An 18,929-nucleotide genomic window follows, 5' to 3' on the forward strand; every position below is an offset into this window, starting at 1 on the left:
GCTGTACATGAGCAGTGGCTTTGTTTTTCTACGTTTCCTTTTCAATAAAACTGGATTTAAGCAAAGAGGCGGCTGCGTCTGTGTCACTCCCGGCCACGGGGGATCCCCGGCGCCCTCGGCCTGGCCACTCGCAGGGGCTATTTCGGGCCTAGGTCAAGGCCAATTTTAGAACAGGAAGCCAGAGGCCGACTTGGCCCAGCCAGGGCCCCTGCCCACGGAGCCAGAGCTGGGTGTGGGAAGGGAACGGCTGCCAGGGGCCTCTGGCACCGTCCCTGCAGTGCTGCACCCCTGCCCACCAGCTGTGTCCACCAGAGCACCCCAGCCTCCCCCCTGCCTGAGCCCACCTTCTCCGGTGAGGGCCAGGAACACCAGGCCCCCGCAGGGCCAGCGGGCTCTGTCCAGCGGCACGGGGGGGTGGGGGGGGGGCATGTGGAAAGCAGCAGCGCCACCCCTGCCCTAGGCCCCCCGGCAGCCCTGGCATGGGTGAGCCCGCCCCCGCCCAGGGCAGTGCCACTCGGCTGAGCTATTTCAGTGCGAAGTGCTTCCCCCAGCCCCACAGCAGGAGGCTGGGGAGCCTGCCCGGCACAGGCCTGGGTGGGCCTTTCCCCCGAGCAGCCGCTCAGAGCGAGGGGGCCTGGGCCCGGGCCCAGCAGCACTGGAGAGCCTGGTGTGACGAGCCGCCTGCCGGCGGAGACAGCAGCGCAGCCAGGGGGAGGGGGCTGCACGGCCGGGGCTCCCGCCCTGCAAGGAAAGGAGCAGCCTGGGAAGAAGAGAGTTTATTTGAGAGCCCAGGAGAACACACAGGGGGTGGTTATGTCCCCGGCACGCGGGGGGGCCATGCCTGCGGTGGCCGGAGGGGAACGTGGTGCAAGCGGGACTCCAGTGGCACCACGCTGCGGCTGCCCGGGCGCTGCAGGGAGGCTCCCGCGGCACCGGGTGCTGAACTGCAGCTGCAGGCCGACGGGCCGGGAGCCCACCGCCGCCAGGCTCAGTGGGGACCCAGGCACTCGACGACCCCGTTCCCTTTGATGCCATCGAAGAAGAAGAAGTTGTTGTGGGGTGGATCCCGCTGGGAGAGGGCCTGGGGGTGGGGTGGGGGGAAGGACGTTGTTACAGCCTGGCTAGTGCCGAAAGCCCAGTTCCAGGAACCCCCACCCCCCTCGCTAGGAGCTTCACCACACAGGGGCGGCTCCTGGGGGTGTGGAGAAGCTTCACCCGGGGGCACATGCCCCCCACTGCCCCCAATCTCAGCCAGCAGGTGAACTGGGGACACGTGCCCGCTCACACTGGTTTTCACCTGGCTGTTCCAGGACAGAGTAACAGCGCAGGGGGCCCTGCAGCCAGCAATACCCATGTCCAGCAGCCACGGACAGCTGAGCACCCTGTGGGGGTGAGCGCAGCAGGGAGCAGCCCCTGCACAGGGGGCAGGGGCCCAGCAGCACTAATCCTGCTGCAGAGCGGCTCTCGGCCAGGGGAGTTTGGAGACAGGGACCCCCTTCCTCCCAGGCGCAGGACGACAGGCAGGGAGCAGAGGACACAGCAAGTTGGTGGCAGGCTGGGACTCTCCCAGCAGTCCTGTCCCCAGCCCCCCTGCACCCCTCCCAGCCGACTGACCAGAGAGCAGAGGGGGCAGGGAGAGGAATCCCCTCCCCCCAGTTGCCAGCCAGGCCCCTGGTCCCAGCAGAGCAGCACAGCTGGGGCTCAGACAGGACAGTCACAGCCAAGGCTGCTGGGAGACGGCAGCACCCAGGGGCCCGGAGGAGGGAGGGCACCCAACTGGCCGTGCCTGGTGCAGGGTGAGGGGCACTGAGCTTCCCAAGCAAGCTGGGCTGGGATTCCAGACACACCCAGCCCCAGGAATGCTCAGGGCTCCCGGGCCCAGCAGCTGTGCCAGGCAGCTGGGAGGGGGCACAGAGCCTCCCCATGGCCCAGAGTGGGAGAGCACCACCTCCGCCCAACAGCCTTTCCTGGTCTCCCCACGACACCCCACCCCTTCTGTCTGCACAAGCAGGGGAAATGGGGGGGCTGGGAGGCAGGACTCCTGGGTTCCATCCCCTGCGCTGGCAGGGGACTGGGGCCTAGTGGTTACAGCGGCCAGGGGGGGAGCCAGTCTTGGGTTCTATCCCAGCTCTGAGAAGGGAGTGGGGTGTCGTGGTTAGAGCAGGGGGGGCTGGGAACCAGGACTTCTGGGTTCTATCCCCAGCTCTGGGAGGGGAGTGGGGTGTAATGGTTAGAGCAGGGACGGTTGGGAGCCAGGACTCCTGGGTTCTAGTCCGGCTCTGCCACTGGCTCCCTGTGTGATGGAGGGTAAATTTCTCCCCCACCATGGCTATACTACCTCTCTCAGACAGCTGGGCATAGCCGCACACCCATTACCTTGACGACCTCCTGTCCCAGGACCCCTCCAAGCACTGCGCAGACGGGAGCCATTTCAGAGAAGCAGTAGCTGGAAGAAGCACACACACCAGGTCAGTGCCTGAGGTGCCCAGCTGGCTCAGCACCCTGAGTCCCAGCGCCAACGTGGCACCGGCTGCCCCATGCCAGGGGAGTGACCAGACCAGCCACCGGCACTGACAGCCCGGCCCGAGGGTCACTGGCCCAGGCACGGAGCCCCGTGGAAGGGAGGCGATGGGTGATCCTGCCAGACAGAGGGAACGCCGGGGGTCTGCAAGGAGCGTGTCTGGTAGATCCAGCAGTGAACACCCCTAGGCTGGGGCAGAGAACCAGAGTCAGGACTGAGCTAAGGGCGAAGCGTGAACCGGCCCAAGCCCCCGATCTGGGGGGGGGGGCCCTGCGAGATGGGAAAGGTGGGCAGGGGTGCAGTGAGACAGGGGCCATAGCCAGAGGGGTCGGGTAGTGGGCCCAAGATACACCTCAATGCGATCAGGCCAGGGGGTCCAGGGCCTTCGGGGGGGAGCAATGAGCAGCCAGCACTGCCGGGAGCTCATCAGCCAGACGGGTGTCTTGTCCCAGCCCCTCACATGCTGCACGCGACCCTTCTAAAAATAGGGCCAGACATATCTGCCGTGTGCCCGGGCGCATTCCCGCCATTCCTGCCCATGCACAGCGGCCTGCGCCTCCTAGGCCAGCGTGTGGCGACATGCAGGCGGGGTGGGATTTTCAGGCTGAAATGAATCCGGGGGCGCAGGGAGGGTCCTTCCAGCCCACACATGAAGGGACGGCAGGGTCCGGGGGTGGGAGTCGTGCCCCCTGCAGCATCTGCCCTGGCCCCCCCATCCCCACTGGTCCAGCCCATCACAGCCTCCACCCGGCCCAGGTAGCCGGGTCTCTCCCATGTGCTCAGGGCTGATTGGGGCCATCTCTGCCCCAGCTCCAAAGCTTCAGCTGGGCCTCTCAGCCCATGGCGTCACTGCCCCGGGGCCCCTCCACCCAATGGGGCAGTTCCCTGGGTCAGGATGTCTGGGACTGTGTCCAGCCCTCGTCCGGCCGTTCAGCACCAGGACTCACTGGTGCTGGGGTCTCCCTGGGGCTGCAGAGACAGGGTCGCAGGCAGCCCGGGAGAGCAGGGAGGAGCCGAGTCTTCCCAGCAGCCCATCCATCCCCGTCAGGCCCACGCAGCCAAGCAGGGCAGAACAGGCAGCGCATGAGACGACCCGGGCGAGGGAGTGGAGCCCAGCCGGGAGGCTCTGTGCTCACCCACGGGGCGACGCAGCCAGACGGCTCAGGTCACTGCTGATGCAGAACTGCGGCTGCCCAGAGGGGATCAGAGCCAGATTAATGATCCTGCGATGTGCTCCTCGCTGTGGGGCTGGCGCAGCGCTGCAGACAGCGGCATGGCCCCATGCTGGGCCCAGACCATGGGAGGGCTGGTCTGCAGCAGGCATCCCCCCTCACAGCGCAGGGAGGAGGCTCTGAACCCCAGCAGAGCTGGTACAGGAAAGGCAGTTCCATCCCCCAGAAATCCCTGCGCCCACGGAAGAGAGGCCAAGACGCCCTCTGGAGCCAGGCAGCTACTCACAGGCCAGACACAGGCCCCAGGAGCTTCACAGAGTCGTTTTCAGTCTAGTACCTGTGGGCACATGCACACTCCAGTGCCCGATGAGGGGCAGCCCCCCGGGGACGCAGCGGGGACACATGGGGTGTGTGGGGGTGTCTGGCAGACAGGCCCATTGGACAGACACTTTCTTTGGGACTCGCTTTGCTCCTGTTCACATGTGGGCAGCGAGGAGCCCCCAGCGTGGACAGTGGTCCCCAGCCAAGGGAAAGTTCTCTCCCGAGGCCGGGCCCAGGCCCAATCCCAGCCCGACGCCGGACTGCAGGGAACCCAGCGCACCTGACGAAGTCATCGGGCAGCAGGCCCGCACCAACGCCCAGGGAGTCCAGCACCTCATTTCGGATCTGCAGCAGAAGCTCGGCATCTTCGGCATAGCTCTCTGGCAACGGGTCCCTCCCTTTATCCGCCCGGAACTTCAGCAGCACTGGGGGGGGAAGAGGCGGAGGTCACAGTCCCGATCCCTGGGGCTGTGCTCGACCCACGAGATTCCTCACTGAGCTTCTAGCTGGGGAGAGCTTCGCTGCGCTAATGGGAGAATCTAGAGCACAGGCCACTTGCAGTAAAACCTGCTGCTACAGATCCTGTGCACGCTCGAGCGCATTGGCACAGCCGCCCCGTGCCTGGGCCAGAGAGACACATGCACACAGCTCATGCCAGGGGAAGGCAGCCTGGACCAGTGGACAGAGCACTGGCCTGGGGTTCAGGGGGGACAGGACCTATTCCCAGACACCTTCCTCATCAGACCTGTTTGGCTGGCAAGAGAGGATTGGCTGCCTGTGTCATGCTGGGCACACGGTGCCCGGATCTCGGATGGCAGGGCACTGCCAATAGCAAAGAATAACTCAGGGGAGACATGGCCAGAGGCCATGCCTAGTGACCCGAGCCCAGGCTGGGGCAGGACTCTCCCATCGCTGGCTTGCTGCACGCCCCGGCTGTAAAACAGGGACACGCTCGCTGTCCGCCGGGGTCCCCACGCGGAAGAGCTACGCAGAGTGCTTTGGGAAGGCAGCGCCGCCAGCCGGACGGGTTCTCATTCAGCCAGCTGAAGCTGCGGCTCTGACGCTGCCCTGGAACAAAACCATTCAGCAGCCCTGCTCCCCACCCAACCCCCTCCCAGCACATCGGTGCCAGAGCGCCACGGCCACTGCCACAGGGCAGCTCCGGGGCACTTCCCAGCATTCTCCGGGGCAAGGCTGGTTCTCTCCTCACCTCGACCCTGACCACAGCCACCCCCCAGGCCAAAGCCCTAAGGGCTGGTCTGCTCGTTTATTTTGAGCTGTCGGCTCAGCGGGCAATCGAGCCGAGGGGTCAGTATAGGCCCAGCCAGCCATCTTCCCGGAGCCAGGGGAGCGACTCCCAGCCCAGCACAAATCACATCAGCAGATCCAGGAAGGGCAGAGAGCACGGGCAGCAGCTCAGCCTGGTGTTTATCTGGGCTGTCTGCCTGCCATCCGTGCAGTCTGCTCGGGCGCTAACGAGGGGGCAGGCTGGCACCAGGCAGCTACCTCCCCTGCCACATCTGACGGGATCCTGGGGGCTGCTGGGAAAGCAGCCAAGAGGCCCAGCATGTCTGCAATGACTTACGGTAAAGCAAACAGGAGCAGCGATTTTAACTCATCTTTTGGGAGCGTCAGCACTTTGCAGCCCACTACAGACCAGCAGAGAAGGAAACCCCGAGAGCGAGCCAGCGCCCAGCCCCCACTAACCCCACACCGGGAGCCAGCACCCAGCGGAGCCGGGAACAGGGGTCCCGGCCCCCGCTAGCCAGCGCCTGGCAGAGCCAGGAACAGGGGTCCCGCCCCCCGCTAACCCCTCACCGGGAGCCAGCGCCCGGCAGAGCTGGGAACAGGGGCCCCGGCCCCCCCTACCCCCCACCGGGAGCCAGCGCCCGGCAGAGCTGGGAACAGGGGCCCCAGCCCCCGCTACCCCCCACCGGGAGCCAGCGCCCGGCAGAGCCAGGAACAGGGGCCCCGGCCCCCGCTACCTCCCACCGGGAGCCAGCGCCCGGCAGAGCTGGGAACAGGGGCCCCGGCCCCGCTAACCCCTCACCGGGAGCCAGCGCCCGGCAGAGCTGGGAACAGGGGCCCCAGCCCCCGCTACCCCCCACCGGGAGCCAGCGCCCTGGCAGAGCCGGGAACAGCTCCAGCGACTGCTGAATACCTAGGCCAATACAGAGGCACCGTGTACCAGGCAGCGTGGCCTAGTGGGGAGAGTGATGGGACTGGAACTCAGGGATCCAAGAGTCTATTCTCAGCTCTGCCACTGACCAGCTGGCTAACCTTGGTCACTGCCCCTCTCAGTGCCTCAATCCCCGCCCACTGTCTCCCTTGTGGGTTCAGACCGAGCTCTCTGGGGCAGGAACTCTCACTCATTCTCTGCCTGTGCAGCCCCTCGCCCCACGGTGCCCCTCTCTCGGTCTGGGCCCTGCCCGAACAAAGGAATACAAATGCGGCATAATTTCAAAGGGTGGCTTTGAATCCATTCCCGTCCTACCCCGGCCTGCGAGCCCTGGGACAATCTGCCAACTGACAGCCATGTTCTCCTAGTGTTTGAGGTGTTCTGGGGACTGAACACGGGCGAGCAGCACCAGCCAGATGCCGAGTGCTGCCTGACAGCCAGCAGGAAAACAGTCTCCTGCGATGGGCAGGGTCAAGTCCCTCCCAGACTCCGCAGCAGCCTGAGCCGATCGCCCAGCGTCGGACAGGCAGGCAGGCAGCGCTGGCTCTTCGGCCACAGCAGCAGCCAATGCAGCTCTGGAGGGAACGGGCCAACACTGGGGACAGCAACACCTCCTCCCCCAGAGCCTGACTCAGCAGGAGGAATCCTAGCCAGGCAGCCAGGAGGGGATGGGAGGCCTGGATACCGCTGAGAAGCCAGGAGAGGCAGGCGTGTCCTATGCCTGCAGCGAGCCCCAGCCCTGTCTTTACCCTCTGGACGCCCTGCTGTGCAGGGGGGAGGCGGGCACTGCCAGGTGTGGGCAGGAGCTCACAGCCCCGGCTCTGGGGCTATTAATCTGGGAGCCAGCGCTGGCTCACGTCACTGGAAAACCACGCCTGGGGCTGTGGCTTCACCGAGATTGCAGCCCGTGTGGGCACCGGCGCCTGAGCGTGGCACGCTGGAGGGAGAGGGCAGCGGGCAAACCACACGCTGGGGCCGGGCCGGTCCCTCCCAGCTGGCAGGGCGCTTCCGCTCTGGGGAGCGTGGCTGTTTCCACGCTCGCCCGGGTATTTTTAGCTCACTGCTGTTATGGTAAACTTGCATTAACCTCAAAGCCAACAAATCAAAGCCAGCTCCTGCCACAGGAAGTGCCGCGTGCTCGCTCGGCTGAGCGGGGCCCGGCGCTTCCTAAGCAGACTCTGGCGCTGACAGGCGCGCTTGCCAGGCCTGCGCTGGGCAGGGACGAGCAGACACACCCCCGCAGGGCAGATCCCACTCCCAGCCGGGTGCCGAGGCCCGAGCAAGCCAAGAGCAGCTCTCTCTGGGAACAGCCATCTCCCCAGGAGGAGAACGCAGCATTCAGAGAGCTCACGCCAGGCCAGCCAACGCTGGGGTGCGTGGGTGGGAGAATAAAGCCTCAGAGCCTCCCCCACTACGCACCCGTGGGAGCTGGGCCTGTGGGCTCCTCACTGCCAGGATGGGGAAACTGAGGCACAGAGTGGGGAAGCATCCTGCTCCCCAGCCCCACCCCTCTCCCAAGCGTCCCTTACCCTGGAGCAGGAAGTAGTCCGGGGCGGTGCGCTTCAGGGCTGCCTTTGCCTTCTCACTGCTCCAGTCGACTGCCAGCGCTTCCTTCAGCTGGCAGAAAACCACCCGCTGCAACGGGAAAGCCAGCATGAGAGGGGCAGGGAGCCCCCTGCAACGTTCCCCCCACGGCTGGGGGGCATCCCGCCTACGGAGAGCGGAACAAACACCGGGCCAGATCCTCGCCAGCGTTTACCCACGCAGCCCCACTGAGGTCGGGGGAGTTTACACCACTGAGGATCTGGCCGTGCCGCCAGGACTGCAGGTCATCTAGCCAAGCCCCATACACTTCTCCCTGCCCCTAGGCCCCAGGGTGGGAGCGGGCACCCCCCAGGCAGGACGAGCACAGTGCGCGGGTGTTCTGCAGCAGGACGCCGTGCTGGGCCAGGGTATCCGGCCGGCTGTTGCTAGGAAAGAGCTCTAGGGTGGGGGCGAGGATTCGCTGGTGGGCCTGGGTCTCGCCACGTGGACGCTCAGCCTATGGGGCTCAGAGACAGCAAATCGAACCCTGGCCAAGGGCAGGGGAGGGGAACAAAGGCCATTTTCTTCTCCCCTGTGTCCGGCCAGGGGAAGAGATGCTGCTGCTTGTTTGTGCTGGGCTGTCACTGCCTAGCCAGCAGGCCGGCCCGACCCCCGAGCTTCCCGCCCGGGCTGGGCGAGCGGCCTGGCGACGCCGGCCCCAAGCTGGCTGAGCTCAGTGCCAGGTGGAGGGACCAACAGCAGAAGTGAGCTAGCCACCCAGCGCACGGAGCCGAGTGCCTGGTCCAAAGCCGGGGAAGAGCTATGAAGGGGTTAAGTGGGTAAAGTCTGCAGGGGCTTCTGCCGATCACCACCACTCCCGATTCCCAAACTCTGCACGCACGTCCGGGAGGCTAAGAGCCCCACTCAGGGGCTCTCTCTCGCCCCAGTTCCAGAGAGCAGGACCACAGCCGGACGGGAACCTCGCTAGAGACCTCTCGGGGTCTCCGAAACCCAACCCTTTAACTCCTGCCAGCAGTGGCATGCAATCTGCTCCAGCTGGCCGGTCTCATGCATGCGCACATGCGACGCAGGCTGCAGCCCTGCACGGGAAGCGCCGGGGGCTACATGCAGTGCTGAGCACCGGAGGAACCACCACCGCACTCACAGCTGGATGCAAGATGCAGCACTCAGTGTTACGGGCCGAGCTACTACCCACAGCTGGACTGAATGCACAGCCTCGCCCGGGGGAGGGAGGCTGTCCAGGAATTAGCACTGACCCTGGGAACGCGACAAGTCACTTGTGGGGGAGCCTCCCGGGCAGTCTCTCTCTGCGGCTCTCATGCCTCAGCACAATGCTGCAATGTACCCCCCACCCCACCCCCCAGAGCCCAGCGACTGGGCAGTATGTCGAGCTGGGACAAGGGGGAGGTTTCAAGCCGAGTCTTGGGAGCAGAGTGTTAATGCCCGTCTGCCTAACTGCTCCCACTAGAATCACTGGACAAACTCCCAGTCTCAGAGTTAAGCCAGTGCGAAGAGCTCCGGAAAATCCCACCCACTGCGCCCAGTTCCTGGGATGCAGAGTATAAACGGGGAGCAGAGCCCCAGGCTCAGGCCACTAGTGTCCCAGAGAGCATCTGCGTCAGGCGGTCGGATTAATTCTCAGGAGAAGAGCTCATGCCTGGAAGGAGAGGGCAGGGGTATCCAGCCCCGTTCTCAGAACTCAAGGGAGGCTGGTAGTTACTGAAGAATTTTATCATCATCCTTCTTCAGAGATTTTAGGGGGATCGTTGTGATCGAGTCTGAGCTCCTGCAAACACAGGCCAGAGGCTTCTGCGTCCCAGCCAGAACATCTGGCTGAGCTAGAGAGGGTCTTCCAGACAGAGACGCCCAGTCTTGGTGTACGGGCTCAAAGGGCCCCCATGCCCCCAGAACACTGGTTCCAACACTTCATTCCCCACCTCCCTGCTTTTGCCTAACTGCAGGAGAACACACGTGCAAGCTGCCTTGCGCCTCCCTGCACAGCACGTCTGGTTACACAAAGGAAATGCGATGCCAAGGAGCTCCCGTTTCCCTGGCACCCCAGCGGCCGAGCGCAGCACTGCAGATTGCCACCCTCCCAGGCCCTGGCTGCATTCAGACTTGCGGCAGGGGAGAGAAACAGGCGGTGGAGTGACTGCGAGGTGACCCCATCCCCGCTCCACCGGAGGGCACATGACCCTCAGAGCAACACCAGCCAGGTCACAAGAAACGCTGAGGAGAGACGACCCTCCAAACAAGAGCGGAGGCCTCACCTCACCAAGCAGCGCTAAACCCAGCTTGCCACGTTTTGTCACTGGGGGAAACTGCCCCCGCAGTCACCCACCAGGCTGCTGCCGGCGCACTGCAGGCTCGGGAATTTGCTGCAAAGCCACCAGAGAAGGTGCAGGAAGCACCGTGTTCCCCCGCAGGCCTTCAGATCCATATTCCCCGGAGGGGACTCGTCCCAGGCATCGGCATGCTGGAAACTCTCTATAGGAATCCGCTGCATCCTAACACTGATCTGACACGGATCGGAATCCCAGCCCGATCGGGGGAGGACGACAGCTGGCTAGCAGCCGCATCTGGGGAATACTCCCATATCTCCCGATCTGGCCCAGCTGGGGCGAGGTGCACTAAACGCCCCCTGATTGACAAGCGAGAGAAAGGGACACAAAAGGCCATTAAGCTGCTTGCATTCTCCCCATAGCCAGATAAAGCCGGGGGATTTCCACTTCCAGCTGCGAGACCCTAACAATGGCCAGGCCCCAGGCTTTTACATGCGAAAGGCTCTGCCCTCCCCCATCTCCCTTCACCCCCAAGCCACCCTCCCGCTTACACAGGGGCTTAGCAATCAGCTGACAGCAGCAACAAGGCAGCTTCTGGCCCTGGCGTTAGGGTGGGAACGGAAGGCTTGGGGTACCAGTCTAGTTACAGCAGGGTGCAGCGGTGCCTTCCACCCACACAGCTGTTCCCAGACCGGAAGGGGAACGACCTATTGCAGTACAGTGGTGTCCATGCTAGGGACTGTTCCCGAACCGGTGAAAATCCCTCCCCAACCAAAGTGGGGGAGCAGGTGGGGCCTAACTCACCCAACAAGCTATTCAAGGGGGCTGGGTCCAGAAGCTGCATTTTAGACAGCACCAACTCAGGGACCCGGCCATTCAAGGTGCGTGGCCGCTGACCTGGGCCGAGGCCAAGGAGCCTCATTTATCACACGCTGAGACTGGCTTCTCAATAGCCCAGCCTGACAGAACGAACACGAACACACAGCTGGGAAATTCCACAGCAAGTTTCTAGCTCGGGGCCATTCAAGGAGATTCTCGTGGGGAAGAAAACTCTGCAGCCACCTTACACTTCCTTCACTCGCGAACACCTCCCAAGATCATCTGCACGTACATTACCCATGGCGTCCACCCGTGGCTCTGGCCAACTGGGGCTGCCTTACGTTATCACTGGACCACTCTTAGGGCTCCATATAGCGCCCCCCAGAGGATCTAGGCTCTGGCTATAAAGGACCAGAGTTCTGGATGACAGCAGAGATCTCAGGACAAGGAGATGTTCCTGCAAACAACAGGTCCTGCTACAGACAAGGCGCTGTCAATCCGGGATAGGTAATCCGCCATCACAGCCCCTCATTTCAAAGGGAGAGGGAGACATTCTCATGACACTGAGCTCACACAGTTAAAGGTGGCAGGAGGTGCAGACCCAGGCCACACGGCTCACCACCAGCAGACAGAAGCAAAGCCGGGAACTCCAGGACGCCTTCCCAAGGAGTGTAACCCAGCGATCATCCCACCCATGGCTCTCCATGCATATCCTGAAGCTGCTGCCTTAACAACTGCATCCCGTGTACCACACGCCACCAGACAGGCCAGCGCCTCTGCTGGGGGGAGATACCTAGACACAGACTTGAGGTTTCCCTGGAACGCGGGGCTCATTGGTGGCCGACAGGGGCACTGGACACACCTTTTTCACCATGGTTGTCTCTGTTGAATCAAGCTTGGCTTTTTTGGTGTCGGGCCCGTCTTCCACTCCCTGGCTGGCTTTGGTGACCTTGGTCTTCTCTCTGCAGAGAGACGGAGAGAGATTTACCACGGCAGTCCCAGGCTGAGGGAGGCCGGAATCGGAACCTGCCGCATCTCACACTATCATGAGAAAGACGGCAGGCCCTGCGCCTGCGAGTCCTGGACACGGTACACTAGGTCTCAGCTTTGCGACGCGGGGGGCTTCTGTGCAAAGCTGTGTGCTCTGGGGAGGAATCCCATACCCCCTGAAGCAGATGATCTGTGCAAGAGAATCCCCTGGCTCACAGAAGAACCTCAATGCCTGAACTGTCACACAAAACCCCGTGGCCACAATTACACCCATCTACAGCCCATCTCCCCCCACCCCACAGCACTGGGCACAGACCACCCCCCTTTGGTAACTTAGCTTCCCCCACCCGTTAGGCCTTCATGGTGACTTCCCTAAAATGGGAGGATGGCCAACAAGGGTGAGGTCCCAGCATGCACAGCTGCCAGCTGCACACTGTGGCCTGTAGTTTCATGGGCTGCTCCCTTTTGTACATACCAGGTGCTGCCTGGCATGCTACCAACATGCTTGTGCTAGTACCATAGATGTCAGTGCACCTGAGCGGGGGGGTATTCGGGGGATGGCCGCTCTCCTCCCCCACAGCCAGACTTACTCCACAAACTCGTGTGCCCCCAGGTTGGCGAACATGTAGCCATAGTAGCCAAAGATGTCCCCGGTGAAGAACTTGATGCCGTTTTTGTGGCAGATCTGATCGACCTTCACCATGACGCAGCGGGAGCAGCACGTCAGGCACACCTGGGAGGAAGCAGAAGCAGCAGAGTCATTCTCTCCCCACCATGGACAGGAGCAGCAGAAGCTGCACATTTACAAACCGGCCCCCCCTTCTGAGACTAGGGTCAAATAAACAGGCCCCGGGTGGATTACTGTTCCCCAGGAGGGTGTGAACCCCCCCCGCCCGTCTTGGGCAGGGCAGGGCAGCCCTCCATTCACAGCCAGACAAAGAACGGTGCTTTACATGCAGTACTATCAATTACCCCTCCTGGCAGCAGAACACTAAGTTGAGGCGGCTCATTCCAACAGGCCCCTCTCCAGGGAGAATCAGGAGTTTAGAGGTGGCAGAGCCCAGCTGGCTCCTGGCAACAAAGCCAAAGACAGACACTTTTCATTTGATTTAAACGCACGGCTTGTCCACACAGGGCAATGGACCAGCACGGCTACTCTGGAGTCACTCCCTGCATGGAGACACATTCCAGAGCAGACAGTGTCCAGCGTGTGCCGTAATAGCCGCTCCGGTCAAGTCTCCTGGCTAAGTAACTCTCCATCTTCCAGCTTTGGAGACTTGAGACAGGCCAGAAAGGAAGCAGATGCTGTTTACAAACACATATTCAGCTTGCCAAACCAGACGTGTAGCCATTCTGCAGAAGCCAGGTGACACAGGATTTAAAGGGACATTCTCCATTAACTTATGCCCAAAAGTTACGTTGGGCAGGAATTGATTTTACTGGTTGGTTTTTTTTTTTTTTTGGGGGGGTTGAAGAAAATGATATAAAAATCGGGGAAATGGACTAAGGAAGCCCCAGTCACAATGCTTAACTGTGTGATGGTAACCGATTTCCATTTTCAGGATTTCATTGGAAGAGTTTTTATCTGAAAATTTTCCAGCAGTGCTGGAAACTCAATGGCCCCACAAGATGCCAGCCCAGGGGAGCCAGAAAACGAAGCAAACCCGTCCAAAACAGAGGACATGCGAACAGGAAACAAATGGTATCAAGATCCTCCCCGATCCATGCCAACTCACAGCCCTGGCTACACACAAAGGTGCATCAGGTTAATTAAAGATACTATTTTAAACCAGTTTAGTTAAATGGGTGTGAATCCCTGCAGGGTTGTGCTTAAATCGGTTTAAACCTGGCCTGTTGGAAATGCACGGGTGAAAGCTAAACTGACAGAACCAGCTTTAGATCGAGTTACTACACAGGGGTTCATACTAGTTTAACTACATCTGTTTTTAAACCAGCTTTAATTAATCACCCAAGGACACCTCTGCTCAATGCCCTCAACCTCCTGCCACTTACAGCATCAAACTGAGTAAAGAAATCTTCGGCTTTGTTTTCGATATTCTCTGGGTCAGCTTTCACGTCTACCATGGGGTTGAGGTTCTGAGCCCGTTCCAAAGAGGCTTCGGCTCTGTTGCGGCCCAGCGAGCCCACGGGAATCAGGAACTGAGCTCTAGTGTCCTGCTGCGATACCTGGGGCGGGGGAAATAAAACCAACCCATCTCTGACTGGTTGGCAAGTGGCAGGACCCCAAGAGGCAGCGACACCACGGGCCGTTAATCACAAGTGGGAACACGGGAGACATGGGCCTCCATGGGGCCAGCTTCCCTGCTAGCAGGGTGCAGTTCTCATCACACAGGAACTGAAACGCTCATCCAAAGCCACTAGGGAGAAGAGAGACAGTTGTGGGGCAGGAAGAAGGGGGCTGGTTTGGGAGTTAAATGGTGCAATTCCAGCCAGCCTGAGCGGGAACTGTCAAACAGCAAGAGCTGGGGGTGTCACGTCCTACCAGTCAGTGCCCCCAGTCGCACCACGGAACCCCGGCTGTGCTCAGAACGGCACAGACCCACTGCAGTGCCCTCCAAGACAGCCCCACTAGGGCACACGCAGCAGGTACAAGGGGAAGCTTCCCTGACGCAGCAGCTTTCGCTGCTCTCCCTCCAGTCACCTTCCTCGGCCACGCTGTGCCTTGCCAGCGAGTGTCTCTAAAGCCGAGAGCTCCACCTGGTGCCCGATGTGGAGTCACAGCAGCACTGCGGCCTAGCGCCTGCACTAGGAATCACAAGCCGAGCCAGGAGCAGCAAGGGAGACCTCGGCTGCTATTCTGACCAGGGGAACGATCCTGCTCCACACGCGGGGGCCGAGAGAACTCAGCCACGGCCACGCCAGGCCTCGCCGAACTCCCATGGACAGCGGTCTCCACGTGCCTTACAGACACTTCACCGCTGTGGGCGAGTGTTCCCTTAGCTACCAGGCCACGCTGCCTGTTTGACTTCTCCACACACCACGCAGGGGCGCCCTGCTCTCTTGCTGCCAGCCTGTCATAGAGGGCAGCTGTCGGCACGGCAGCCACCTCTGTGAACCTGGGGTGCGTAAACTCTGGCACAGCTCCAAGTGAGAACAATGGGTCCTGTCCCCTCAGCCAGCTCCGGCCCCCGAAGGAAAGTCAGCTCCTCAGGGTGCTACACACCGGGGGCGGAGAGGGGCCAGGAATGCAAATACTCAACCAAGGCAGGTACTTACTCTGACCCACCTTCCATCCCAGCGAAGTGGAAGTGGCACGCCCCTAGGCTATCAGCACGTCCGGAACTGCCCTGGTCCATACCTTACGCACCTCAGAGCGCTGATCGGGGCGACAGGCACCAGGCCAGCGGGAAGGGGTCGGAGAAACATGGGAGGATGCAAGCATGACGCAGCAGCAAGGAAGCATGGCCCCGCTGGGCGAGCAGCTGGGTCTCCAAGGGACAGATTGAGAGGGAGGGTCGGGGGATTGGGTGCTGGATGAAGAAGACCTTGGTTCAATTCCCAGGCCCGCCACGCACTTCCCGTGTGACCTTGGGGAGTCACTCATCTCTGCCCCGTGGCTCCCCAAAGGGAGATCCAGGCGCATACAGGGGTGGGTGGGGATAGAATCCATAGTGTTCGTGGGGCTCTAAGACACTCCGGGACAGGGGTTAGAGAAGCACCCAGACAGGCACTTCTTGCCCCATCCCGCAATGAGCCTGTCCTAATGGACCTGTGAGAACCAAACCCTCCTGCTCTGCTCCAGCATGGTCGTGCCCCCCTGCAGGGACCTGTGTGCTCAGAAATCCCAGGCGAGACAAGCCAAGGGCTCCTACCTGCTGATGGTCTAGCATGGTCAGGCCTTTGACCCCTGCCAAGATGAGGTTCTTCGCCACTTCTGCTCCCAGGCCCTTCATGCCAACCAGCAGCACCCGGGATGCTCGCAGCCTGCAACGAGATGCATGGGCAGTGTTAACGGATGGACTGCACCAGCTGAGGCGCGTGAGGGGAACGGTTCTGTGTTCGCAGCCACGTGATGGCAAGGAGAGAAAAACATACCGATAACCAACATCTCACAGGGCCAACGCCGCGAGGAAAGGCAGTTAGCGCTGCCCCAATCAACCAGGGACGTCCTCCAGGCAAGGGAGGCCCAACCCTAGGGTCTGCTAGCCACCCCTGCTCCGTGAAGTGGGCTCTGGGTTACAATGCCACGCCAATGACTGGGGACACAGCAAACGTGGCAGAGGAGTTGCTGTCCAGGCCTTAGCACAACCAGGGTGAGGAACGCCTTCAACTACAGCAGAATCTCAGAGCTGCAAACACCTGGGAATGGAGGTTGTTCTTAAGGCTGAACATAACGTTACGGCTCTTTCAAAAGTTTACAACTGAACAGTAACTCAACACAGCTTTGAAACGTTCCTGTGCAGGAGAAAACGGCTGCCTTCCCTTGATTTTTTGGGGGCAGAGCGCATTAACATCCATGGCGGAGAGGGCAGCGCCAGTTGGAACGCGCCGGTCTGCACTGTCTGCAGCAGCAGAGCCAGATGGTTCCATGGCACTTGAGCGGGGAAGCAGTTAAATAAAAGCAGCAAAGAGTCCCGTGGCACCTTATAGACTAACAGACGTATTGGAGCATGAGCTTTCGTGGGTGAATACCCACTTCCTCGGATACCTGACGCAGCGGGGGAGGCATAGCTCAGTGGTTTGAGCATTGGCCTGCTAAACCCAGGGTTGTGAGTTCAATCCTTGAGGGGGCCACTTAGGGATCTGGGGCAAAAATTGGTCCTGCTAGTGAAGGCAGGGGCTGGACTCGATGACCTTTTGAGGTCCCTTCCAGTTCTAGGAGATTGGTATATTACCAATTATGTCTCCGACGCAGTGGGTATTCACCCACGAAAGCTCATGCTCCACTATGTCTATAAGGTGCCACAGGACTCTTTGCTGCTTTTACAGATCCAGACTAACACGGCTGGCAGTTAAACTGAGGCAGCGAGGACTTCCGGGGTGACACCTCTACACAGCAGAAAAGACCCAGACACTGGATCCAGAAGGCTCCGTGGCTGTTGGGCAGCACTAACTCGAACTGTGCCGTTAAATGGGGGGCAGCTAGGAGGTGGCAGCTTGAACTGGGCCGTCGCCTCCTCTCTGTGGTCACCTCCTTCCTCCCACCTGCCCCCTCCGCCCACCTCCATCCCATCCCCCCACCCCGCCCCACTCCCATCCTGCCCGCTCCACCTTCTCCCCATCTGCCCCCATCATACTACCCCTTCTCCCCTCTCCCCCATCCCCTTCCCTTCCCCGCTTCCTGCGCTGCCCTCCACCCCTCTACTCCCCCCATCACCTCCTTCCCCCACCTGCCCCCGCCCCACCCCTGCGATCCCTCTACTGCCCTCCATCCCATCCCCTCACCCCCACCCCCATGATACTAACTCCTTCTCCCCTCTCCCCCATCCCCTTCCCTTCCCATCCCGCTCTCGCTGCCTCCACCCCTCTACTCCCCATCACCTCCTTCCCCCCCAACCTCATCCCTGATCCTCTACTGCCCCCTCCCCACCTCCATCCCATCCCCTCACCCCGCCCCATGATACTAACTCCTTCTCCCCTCCTCCCCACCATCCCCTTCCCTTCCCCCTTCCTGCGCTGCCCTCCACCCCTCTACTCCCCATCACCTCCTTCCCCACCTGCCCCCGCCTCACCTCCATCCCATCCCCACTGCCCCCTCCCACCTCCCCTCACCCCCCATGATACTAACTCCTTCTCCCCTCCCCACCATCCCCTTCCTTCCCATCCCCGCGTCCTGCGCTGACCTCCACCCCACTACTCCCCATCACCTCCTTCCCCACCTGCCCCCGCCATCCCTCTACTGCCCCTCCCCACCTCCCCTCACCCCGCCCCATGATACTAACCCCTTCTCCCCTCCCCACCATCCCCTTCCCTTCCTTCCCCGCTTCCTGCGCTGCCCTCCACCCCTCTACTCCCCATCACCTCCTTCCCCACCTGCCCCCGCCTCACCCCTGCGATCCTCTACTGCCCCCTCCCCACCTCCCCTCACCCCGCCCCATGATACTAACCCCTTCTCCCCTCCCCACCATCCCCTTCCCTTCCCTTCCCGCTTCCTGCGCTGCCCTCCACCCTCTACTCCCCATCACCTCCTTCCCCCAACCTCATCCCTGATCCTCTACTGCCCCCCTCCCCACCTCCCCTCACCCCGCCCCCATGATACTAACCCCTTCTCCCCTCCCCTATCCCTTCCCGCTTCCTGCGCTGCCCTCCACCCCACTACTCCCCGTCACCTCCTTCCCCCACCTGCCCCCGCCTCGCCCCAGGCCCCGCCCCGGCCCCGCCCCGCACCGGCGCTGCGCCTCCAGCCCCACAGCCGGATCTGCCGGTCATACTGCGCCGCCTCCTCCTCGCTGATGCCGCCCGAGCCGCCGCCGCCCTCCTGCTCCACCATCCCGCCGCCGCGCGCCACGTGACCCGCGCCGGCCCGCGCGCCGCCCCCAGCACGTGACAGGGGCAGCGCCCCGCCTGCTCCTGCGTCACGTGACACGGGACTGAGCCCCGCCCACGCGCGTCACAGCACCGCGTTCGATGATGCGCATGCGCCCAGCCCGGCCGGGCAGAGGGCACGTCCGGCCCCGCCCCCCAGCTGAGAACCTTGGGGTCCCACGTGCGCTCTGGTGCGCGAGGGCGGCTTCCACCCTAAGGGCTGAGCGCACAAGGCAGCCCCCGCCCCCTGGCTCTGACCCGCAGGGGCTGAGCGCACAGGGCAGCCCCCGCCCCCTGGCTCTGACCCGCAGGGGCTGAGCGCACAGGGCAGCCCCCGCCCCCTGGCTCTGCCCCCCAGGGGCTGAGCGCACACGGCAGCCCCCGCCCCCGGGCTCTGACCCGCAGGGGCTGAGCGCACAGGGCAGCCCCCGCCCCCTGGCTCTGACCCCCAGGGGCTGAGCGCACAGGGCAGCCCCCGCCCCCTGGCTCTGACCCCCAGGGGCTGAGCGCACAGGGCAGCCCCCATGGATTGAGTGCACAAGGCAGCCCCTGCCCCCTGACTCTGACCCCCAGGGACTGAGCGCACAGGGCAGCCCCCGCCCCCTGGCTATGAC

At 62.4% G+C, this 18,929-nt stretch overlaps 1 protein-coding gene across 1 annotated transcript; it reads right to left on the bottom strand.

The window, feature by feature from the left end:
- Positions 1-847: 847 nt before the first annotated feature.
- Positions 848-18,313, bottom strand: SAE1 (SUMO1 activating enzyme subunit 1). Its single transcript, XM_039510741.1, is given in 10 exon segments — positions 848-1,081; positions 2,377-2,446; positions 4,295-4,439; positions 7,723-7,828; positions 11,702-11,801; positions 12,420-12,562; positions 13,843-14,016; positions 15,663-15,774; positions 18,178-18,193; positions 18,196-18,313. Coding segments are annotated over 10 exon segments (1,044 nt in total). The 5' UTR covers positions 18,281-18,313; the 3' UTR covers positions 848-988.
- Between the last annotated feature and the right edge of the window lie 616 nt (positions 18,314-18,929).

The sequence above is a fragment of the Mauremys reevesii genome, linkage group 22 (assembly GCF_016161935.1).
Source record: "Mauremys reevesii isolate NIE-2019 linkage group 22, ASM1616193v1, whole genome shotgun sequence".
NCBI classification, from domain to species: Eukaryota; Metazoa; Chordata; order Testudines; family Geoemydidae; genus Mauremys; species Mauremys reevesii.